At 46.6% G+C, this 10,000-nt stretch overlaps 1 protein-coding gene across 3 annotated transcripts in view; it reads left to right on the forward strand.

The window, feature by feature from the left end:
* Positions 1-10,000, forward strand: part of LOC103748309 (FXYD domain-containing ion transport regulator 6) — a 45,795-nt gene that overhangs the window by 33,939 nt on the left and 1,856 nt on the right. The window contains exons 2-7 of one of the 3 annotated variants that reach the window (XM_008850908.3): positions 5,698-5,760; positions 6,368-6,406; positions 6,536-6,610; positions 7,538-7,574; positions 8,287-8,336; positions 8,783-8,832. In XM_008850908.3, coding sequence (XP_008849130.1) covers positions 5,703-5,760; positions 6,368-6,406; positions 6,536-6,610; positions 7,538-7,574; positions 8,287-8,336; positions 8,783-8,811 — 288 coding nt within the window. In that variant the 5' untranslated portion in view covers positions 5,698-5,702 and the 3' untranslated portion in view covers positions 8,812-8,832. The remainder of the gene's footprint in view (positions 1-5,697; positions 5,761-6,367; positions 6,407-6,535; positions 6,611-7,537; positions 7,575-8,286; positions 8,337-8,782; positions 8,833-10,000) is intronic. The other 2 variants (XM_008850907.3, XM_029554964.1) reach the window with 2 other exon arrangements.

Genomic DNA, 10,000 nt, shown 5'->3' on the forward strand with positions numbered 1-10,000 from the left:
TTTTATCATGTTTATAATTGTTCTTTTGAGTTCCATGTCCTGCATTATCTCTATGGGGTTTTCATTGTACTCCTCTAGAGGACTATTGATATTTGGTGATATCAATGTCATCATCATTGGGGATATGTTATTTTGGTTTTTCATGTTATTATTTTTTCTCTGTGATTTTGACATGTGAATTTCTTTTGTAGTTTCTGATTCTTGTGTGAAACTCAAGCCTTCACGTTTAAGTCTGGTTCTTTTTGTAAACTTTATGTGTCTCTGTGGTTTACTTTTTGGGCATGAAAACCTGGTTCGTCTAAGCTTCCGGTTCTCTCTTTTGATTTTATATTGGAGTAGCCAGGTTGCTTTTGTATTCAGGAGTTCCCAGCAGATGAGGATCAGACGCTCTCAGGCTTTCTCCTAAGGTCTGGATCCCTCCAGGAAAGATTTTAGCCTCAGGAATTTGGGGGTTGGACTGGCCTGGGAGCAGGGCCCAGAAAAGATTTTGGTCTAGGGCAGCTGGTGGCCATGATACCCAGCAATGTAAAGGGAGATGAGGGTGGGAAGAGGCCCCAAGGGCTCCTGAGGACTGCACTGAGGAACTGGGTTGGTCTGGATGCAAAGGATCAGGAAGAGGAAAGGTCAGCCCTGGTGTCCAGGAAAGAGGCTGGTGGGTTGTGCAGCCCAGGGAAGCAGAGGAAGGTGAGGGCAGGACCAGGCCCAGAGGTCTCCGAGGAGAGAGGCTTGCGTGTGGAGCAGGCCCAGGGAAACAGAGAGAGGTGAGGGCGGGGCCAGGCCCAGAAGCAGTGCTCCTGGGGACCAGAGAAGGAACTGAGTTGGTCTGGATACAAAGGATCAGGAAGCAGTGGTGGTTCCCCAGGTGTCTGGGGTGCCAAGACAAGGAATGGGACAAGACCCAGGCTAGGAAGAGAGATGGGCGGAGGAGTTGGGAGGGTAAATGAGGCTAGGGGAGTCAAGGCAAGGAGGGCGAGATCGACTTACCCTGGAGAGAGGCCTGTGGGCTGTGCAGGCCCAGGGATGCAGAGGGAGGTGAGGGTGGGGCCAGGCCCAGAGTGCTCCTAAGGTCAGGAGAAGGAACTGGTTTGGTCTGGATGTAAAGGATCAGGAAGAAGTGGTGATTCCCCAGGTGTCTGGGGCACCAAGACAAGGAATGGGACAGGACCCAGGCTAGGAGGAAAGATCAGTGGGGAAATGGGGAGGGAGAGTGAGGCTGGGGGTGTCAAGGTGTGGAGGGTGAGATGGACTTACCCGGGAGAGAAGCCTGTGGGTCGTGCAGGCCCAGGGAAGCAGAGGGTGGTTACTGTACTTTCTTACTTGAAGAAGCACATTACAGCTTTTTGGCACATTTGAATCACCAGCATCACTAGTCTTGTACTTCAGGTTAGAGAAGGTTGCTTAAACCTAAGTACAATGATGCTAAACAGTTGGTCTGACGACAAAGATGGTCCTATGTGACTAATAGATGGGTAATATACACAGTGTGGACACATTGGACAGAAGGGGTGATTCATGTTCTGGGCAGGATGGAGTGGGACAAAGAGGAATTTCACCATGATACATAGAATGGTGTGCAGTATAAACTGTGGATCATTTATTTCTGGAATTTTCCATTTAATAATTTCAGATTATCGTTGACTAAAAGTAATTGAATCCATGGAAAGTAAAAGCAGGGGGAAGGGGAAACAGCTATAGAAACAGATTGACCAACACATCCAAAGAGAAGGCTTGAAAATAGACACAGCTAAGTAGAAACCAGCCATGTGATGGCAGTGGCCTGGTACATCATAAGGAAAGTGGGAGGCAGTTTAAAAAAATGGTTCCAGGACAGCTGGCTATCAGTATGGGGGAAAAGTAAAACTTAGATCCCTACCTCACACCTCACACATAACACTTCAATTCCGGATGGAATAAAGATTTAAGTATTGCTGGGTATAGTGGTGCATGGCTGTAATCTCAGCATCTTAGGACACTGAGGGGCACTAAAGTCTAGAAACTCAAGACCACTCTGGGCAGCATAACAATTTTTTCATATGAAAATTTAAGTTGTAAATTTTTTCAAAAGAAAATTCTTACTGACCTGAACATGAAAAAGAATATCTTAAATAAGAAGCATGAATCATTGCATTCAGTCATGCTAGAATTAAGAAAGTTTGTTCTTTGTAAGACAGTTTTTCAAAACAAAAAGATAAGACAGGAATTGAGATATTTGTAATATTTAATGACTGAGGTTTGGTATCCAGATTGAGAAAATAATAATTTAAAAAGTAGACAACAGATAGGAAAGACACTTGATGAAGAAAGGGAAATGACAAATATTCAGAAAGAAGCCTGGAGCTGTGCCCATTGGTTAAGAGCATTCCAGATGACCCAAGTTTGGTTCTCAGCATCCACGTTGGACCGCTCACAACTGCCTGACTGGTACTCCATCTAGCTCCAGGGATCTGGCTCCCTCTTCTGGCCCCCAAGGCACCTGCACACACATGGCATACACACGTAGACACACATAAATAGAAATAAATTTAAAAATAAGCCCAGGTCTAATACTAAATGATCAGATTAATATGACATTTTATACCTCCGAATAGACAAAAATTAAGACATGTGACAATATCAAGTATTGATTAGGATGTAGAGTAATAGGGACAGTCACATCAAGCTGGTGGGATGTTAAAACAGTGACATCTAAGGAAGATGAAATTGTGTAGAGGTGACGGTTTGTGAATTATTCAACTCAGTGAGTAACTTCACCCCTCAGTTTATCTCTAGAGCATCATTTCTAGACTGCAGCATGTGACTCATCAAAGGACTCAGCTATATTTCTTTTTTAAAGAAAACTAGAAAGCTTCATTCATACTAAATATTGTTTGGTGATTATATTTTCTAGTATCTATGAACATGCATTTCTTCTGGTTTATATATAAACTGTTTTCTTTTGAGAGTGACGCTCAATGCAGTTGAAAAACCAGCAGCCTCTGCATTATATGTGTGCCCTGGGCAGCATGCATGGAAGTATTCATAACCATATCACTTAGAGTTAGCAGTAATTCTTTTTAAAAAGATACAAGGTGTCTATCAATAAGAAAATGAATCACTACACAATAATTTACCTTCACAATGGAGCATCACCCATTAAAAATGAATCAACTATGGTTATATGTAACAGTGTGAATGAATCTTCAGAATAATGTTGATCAAAGCAAGCCCCAAGAGACTGTAAATATTATATTATCATTGTAAAGCTCAACAAAAGATGCACCAGGGGCTAGAAAGATGTCAGTCAGTAAATGGTTTGCCTTACATGTGTCAGGACTTAAGTTCATTCTCCAAAATCCATTTAAGAATGCCAGGTACAGCGACATATAACTAGTCCCAGCACTGGGCAGCTGGAGTTAGGAGAATTCCTGGGGCTTGCTGGCCAGCCGGCTTGGCTGAATCAGAGTCTGTGAGCTCCAGGTTCAGTGATGCCCTATCTAAAATAAATAAGATGGAGTGTGGTTGAAGAAGACCCCTGATGTTGACCTCCTGCCTCCACATGCATGTGCATACACCCACATGTTCACCTGCACACACACAAAAATCATACTAAAAATATATTATTGGATATATGTATTAAACACATTTAAAAAGGAGAACTGGACACATATTCATACAGCCAGAGTTTATTCAGCTATATAAAGGAGCAAGCAATAGAGATCGAGTGTTGGAAACATGCTGACTGAAAGCTAAACTTAAAAGGCCACACATTTTACCATTTTTATTTGAAACATCCAGAATTAGAAAATCTAGATTGACAGAACACAGTTTAACATAGGCTAACTTGCACAACCTTGTGAGTATAATAAAAGCCATTGAATTGTACATTCTCAAATGGTGCATCTCATGCCATGTGAATTATGGATAGAGTGAACATATGTAGAATGTACGTGAATACACGTAAAGTATTCTAGATGTAGAATACTTTATTAACTATGGGCATGGTGTTGAACCTCACTTCTCTAGAACTTATTTGTGTAGCTCAAGTTTTAGACCTGTTGATAAGCATCTTCTTTAAGGAAGAGCAAGGAAATGATTGAATATGTACACACACACACACACACACACACACACACACACACACAGGATACTAATTACCTCTGGAAGAGAGGCAGGGGGAGAAGTAGGAGGAAAATACACGTAAACACAGCAGCATTGTAGTTAGAATTGCTTATTTGTAGGAATTCTTATCTTGCTACCAACTTCCTTATATGAATTAAGAAGATATAAATATAAAATGAGATGACATCACAAGTAATGACTACCCTTTGCTGGCTTTTTTGAGTCCCTTATCTGACCCCTAAGGTTAGCAGAGGCATGTTTCTAGATGTAGTTATGCTGCCCCCAAGTGTCTGAGAAAGACAACAGGGCTGCCTGTTCAGAACAAGCCTGGGCCTGGTAGTACTTAAAGGTCCAAGGGTTGAGGCTGTGGCCAGGCTTGCCCTGCATCCAAAAGATTAATCAGCTTTGGGGGCTCCTGATTCAGGGTCCTCTCCCTTCTCCTCTTGCTCTGTACCATGCCTTTAAACCTGAGAGTGAGAAGCATCTGCTCTGTCCATGTGTCCCATTCAGGCACCCACTTCATGACCAGGATTCTGAAACCCTGAGTAGAGCTCTGTTCTAGTTTGTTTCTCCATTGCTGTGACAAAACACTCTGACCACTATGAAACTGGGGAGGAAAGGGTTTATTTGGCTTATATCTCCCGGGTCACGGTTCATCAGGGAGCCCAAGGTAGGAACTCAGGGCAAGAACCTGGAGGCAGGAGCTAGCGCACAGGCCATGGAGGAATGCTGCTTACTGGCTTGCTCCCCTGCCCCCTGCTCAGCCTGCTTACTTATACAACACAGGCCCACCTGCCCAGCGGTGGCACCATCCACAGTGGGCTGGGCCCTCCCACATCACAACAGTCAAGAAGATGCCCCCACAGACATGGCCACAGGCCAGTTCAATGGAGGCAAGTCCCCAACTGAGGCTCCCTCAACCCAGGTGTGTCAAGTTGACACTAAAGCTATCCAGCACAAGCTCACTATGTTGTGGGAAAGGTGAGACTGGAAACTGATGCTTGGAAAACTGTGTCCAGATTTCTGTTGTATAATCAAGTCACCTTTTGGAAGATGGTGACCTAAGCCTCTGGGGTGACTTGGGCGTTCAGAGGTCATGCATGACGGGCAAGTTAAAGAAGCACTATGTGCATTGTTAGGGAGCAGCGAGTGACCACCCACTTGCTGACTGGGCAATGGGAGCCAGGCCAGGAGCCTCACATCTTAATGAACCAGAGGTGACATGGAGAGGACACTGGGGAGATCATCTCTAAAGCCTTTGGGATGTTAAGGCTTTGGTTCCAGAAGCCCCATGCAGAAGGAGTAACAGCCCCCCTGCCCCGGTCTGCTGCTGCTTCTGTGAGGGTCATTTAACCTCTGTGAGTTTCCAATTCCAGGCCTGCAGCAGGGATCTGTCATAGTGCCTACTAAGTGTCCTAATTTGACTGGGCTAATCGAACTGACTATGCAGAACTCCGAGAGTCTGATAAATGTCAGTGACTTTGGTGCAGGTGGTTTGAAATTGATTGGGTACTACTAAGGCTGGGATGACATCAGGGTGACAGCTAGAGGAGAAGGGTCTTCTGTCCCAAGAGTAATGTCTTCTTCCTCTGTCCCCAGATACCATGGAGATGGTGCTGATCTTCCTCTTCAGCCTGCTGGCCCCTGCAGTCCTGGCTAGTGGTAAGAGCCCTTTAGGGTCTGGCTGTGTCAAGTTGGCAGCCACAGCCTTTTCAGTGAAAGGTTCCAGACCTTTAGGATATTAAGATTGAGGGATCTCATCTAGTTCACATCTAGTCAGGGGCCCCTACTTTAAGTCAGCAGAGAAAGTTCTAGTAAACAGACCCTAACCCAGGCACCCCCATCACTCCCCATGAGGGTCTGGCTGATTCTGCTGGCAGGTACTCTAAGTTCCTGTGGACTTGCAGCCTGAACCTTGAAAGTATTACCTCTAATATCTACACTGTAATTAACCATTCTTGGCCTTATACAAGTCACGAATCTTTCCTTGGCCTCAGTTTCCCAATTTGTCACAAGAAGATGTTGCCTTTTGGGTAAATGTGAGCTTGCTGTGAGCACACAATCTCACTATGACTCTAAGCCATACCTGCCCTAGACCTGGGAGTGGACCCTAAGCCCAGCAGGCCTGACCTTCCATGATCTCTAATACCTTTGCCCAGGGTGCCTGCTCCCCCAGATTCCCTTTGTGGGGCCTGAGTCCTGTGAGGCAGGTGAGAGGCTGCAGGAAACACCACTGCCTTCCTCTTGACCATTTCTGTTTGCTTTACAGCAGCTGAGCAGGAGAAAGAAAAGGACCCTTTTTATTATGGTGAGTGGGCTGGGTAGCCCCTGTGTGTAGCCCCATCGAGGAGGGAAAAGCATGTTCTCATGTGTCAGGGACAGGCATGTTCCCCTTTCCCTGCCATTCTTCCATTGCTCATCCCTGGTTCCTTTGTAGACTACCAGTCCCTGAGGATTGGAGGATTGGTGTTTGCTGTGGTCCTCTTCTCTGTTGGGATCCTCCTTATCCTAAGTAAGTTTGTTCTTTCTTCTCTATGGCTCCTAAAAGGCGGGGACGGTGTACAAACCTAGCAGTTTTGTCTATAGAAGAGAGGAGAGCGCATTATCTGCCCTCCATGCTATCACCAGGACCAGTATAGGACTGGGCACATAGTAAGTGCTCAGTAAAGCAATGAAGAATGAACAAAGACAACATAGATGAAAACAGACATAGATAAAAGAACAGAAGTTCTCTGCATCCCTAGGGTAGCAGCAGGGTAGTCACGGGAGATGCCTTTTCTCAGCATGCTCCTAGAAATGTGTCCTAAGCATATTTTCCTCTGTGGGAGCCGTGTCTGTTCCAGCCCTTGAATGCACTATGCCAATTGTGTTACTCTTCCCAGAATCCCTGCAGATACAACTTAAGAGGAAGAGATTTATTTTGGCTCATAGTATGTGAGGGACCAGTCCATGGTAGGAAGGCACGGTGAAGCAGCTTGGTCCTTGGGGAAGAAGTGTGTGCCCTGTTCACATTGTGGTTGATCAGGAAGCAGAAAGCTAGACCTGTAAGGAGAAGCAGATTTTTCATCTCCAGAGCCCTCCCCCAGCAACTCATTTGGTATAGTTAGGTGCCAGCCACCTCCCAAAGATTCCCCAACTGCCTCAAACAGTGCCCCCGACCCCCGCTGGGTACCAGGTTTTCAAACGCATGAGCCAGTGGGGGATATTTGGGAATCAAGCCATAGCACCCTGCCTCAGGATTTGAGCCATAACACCTGACCCCAAGTGATCCCTGCAGACCCCCAGGGTTGCTGTGTACAGCAGTGCAGGGGTGCAGTGCCCAGTTCTAGCAGTGCCTTCAGCCCACACAGATTCACAGCAGTTTTTCTATGGCTGGGCCAGGCGCCTGATGCTGAGCTCATTCTGGGAGCATGACCATGGTTGTTTCTTTGCCTTTTAGGTCGCAGGTGCAAGTGCAGTTTCAATCAGAAGCCCAGGTAAGATGCCAGGACTGTCTGTGGCCATTGGGGGTGGCACCAGAGGGGACAGGGAGGGGCTTCTGGTGTGTGAACCCAGTGGATACTCTTTGAGATTCTTTTGTCTCAGAGAGAGAATGTGGGGCTAGAGGTATGAAGTTGAGGATTTCCAAGTGACTTTGAAGCAGAGATCAGAGCATGGAGGGTCAGCCTCTGAAATGAATAGGGGAAAGAACAGTGAGTAAGAAGGGGCTAGGACCCTGTCTGGAGGCCCTTGAGATAGACAGCTGGGCCTGGAAGGAGAGAAGTAGAGGGCCTCATGTCTGCTCCTGAGCTCCAGGTCCTCTCACTAGAACCTGAGACACTGTCCTTTCTCCTCACCTGTCCACAGTATGCACTGAGTAGACACCTGGGTTCCCTTTCTACACCAGAGAAAGTTATATCCTACAGCAGCCTCCATGGTTGTGAACCTTGGAAGTCAGGTTGTATGGCAAGCACACCCAAACTCCACATGGTCCTGGGCCATCCACCTTGTATTGACTTCCTTAGGGGGCAGACACTGAAGGGTACCCATAAGTTCTCTCTGCTTTTATTTCCATTTGTCCTGACTTCTTCAGTCACCCTGAAGGGTGGATTGGAGGGGTTGGATTCAGGGGGTCTGCCTCAGGAGAACGGTGGCGCTCTGAGGTTTATCCTGGACACCTATGACAGGGTGTATCTCTTCCTCTCACAGGGCTCCAGGGGATGAGGAGGCCCAGGTGGAGACCCTTATCACCACAAACGGTAATTGTCATGACCTCTGCCCAGATGGAAAAGGGGTGGCAGAAGTTCTTCCCATGGTCCAGGGAGAGACTATACCAGGTGCCATGACCTCCTTGGAGTTCAGCAGACATACCTCTGCAGTGCCAGGAGAGGGCTCTCTATGACATCTGTCTTGTTATCCCCCTCTTATACCAACAGCCCTCTACTGGTGACAGTCATTATATACAAAGTGCCTGCTTTGTATCAGGCCAACTCCATCTTTACATGTGTGCTAAGCCCCATAATGTAGCCATCACCCATATTCAATGACCCAAGTCTGAGTTCCTGTAACCATCAAACAGCAGAGCAAGGATTGGCATCATGTCTCAAGTGACCCAAAATCCTAGCAACAGGCAAAAGTGCAACTGCAGCATGGGTGTCCCCTGCGTGAGGGACCTCACACTACATCGTTATGCCTTTCTCTCCAGCAGCGGAGCCCCAGAAGGCAGAGAACTGAAGTGCAACCTCCAGCAGGAAGGTGAGATGCTCTGGGCCCAGGTCTCCTGCTGTCCCCACCACTGTTCCACTGAGTCTGGGCAGGAGCATCATGCAAGCTTCTTCAGTGGGCATAACTTTTCTTACCAGCCCACTCTTAGGACCTCTCAGAGGTGTGAAAGGAACAGTAGACGGCCCAGGCCCAGAGACACTGAGGTGTCTGTCCTGAGGCTGCACACAGTGAACATGGGAAACAGGGCTTCCAACTAGCCTTGGGGTCAGGCTTATAGATCACTGTCTCATCTGCCACAGGGGCATGGCGTGGGCAGGAATTACGGTTAGTGAAACACTCCCATATCAAAGTAATGTTGACGATGGCTCCCAATAATGAGTCAGAAAGCCACTTAAAGAAGTGTATTACAGGACTGGAGAGATAGCTCAGAGTTTAAGAGCACTGGCTGCTCTTGCAGAGGAACCCCAGTCTGGTTCCCAGCACCCACTTGGCAGCTAACAACCATTGGTAACTTCGGTTCCAGGGGATCCAACACCCTCTTTTGGCCTTCACAGGCATCGCACACGAGGTACACTTACATACATTCAGGCAACACAACATAAAATAAAAATAAATGAATCAAAAAAGAAATTTATTATGAAACTTTCCAACCCTACTCAAAAGTAGGGGAAATAGTATATGACTCTCTGACCCTTATACTGGCATTATCCTCAGCATGTGTTGTCCACTGTGTGTGTTCATCTCCATTACTCAATGTAGAGGGTGCCAGAGAGTGCATTGGCTAAGCCTTCCAGTCATCAGGTCATACAAGAACCTTTGGGAGTATACCAAGAGAAAGAGGACAGGCAGGGCTGACCCCATTTATAGAGGAAGAGACCTTAGTCAGAAAAATAAGCCATTCAGATAGTGACAGGCTGGGCCCTGCATGTAGGTCACTGTGGCTATCAGTGTCATTCCAACTATGTCCTTTATGGCAGACACCGGAATGTACAGAGGCTTAAAGCCAGCTTTGCCTGCTCACTTCTGTTCCGGGTCCCATACAAGAAGATGTAATGGACAAGTACATAACTTTGGCCTAAGTTGTAAATTAAAAGAGCTTTCTCACATGGTGATGCATGACTGTAAACCTGGCACTTGGGAGGTGGAGCAGGAGGGTCAGGAGTTCAAGGTCAGCTCTGGCTAATAGTGAGTTTGAAGT

The sequence above is a fragment of the Nannospalax galili genome, unplaced genomic scaffold (assembly GCF_000622305.1).
Source record: "Nannospalax galili isolate Female #2095 unplaced genomic scaffold, S.galili_v1.0 scaffold265, whole genome shotgun sequence".
In the NCBI taxonomy this organism is placed as follows: Eukaryota; Metazoa; Chordata; class Mammalia; order Rodentia; family Spalacidae; genus Nannospalax; species Nannospalax galili.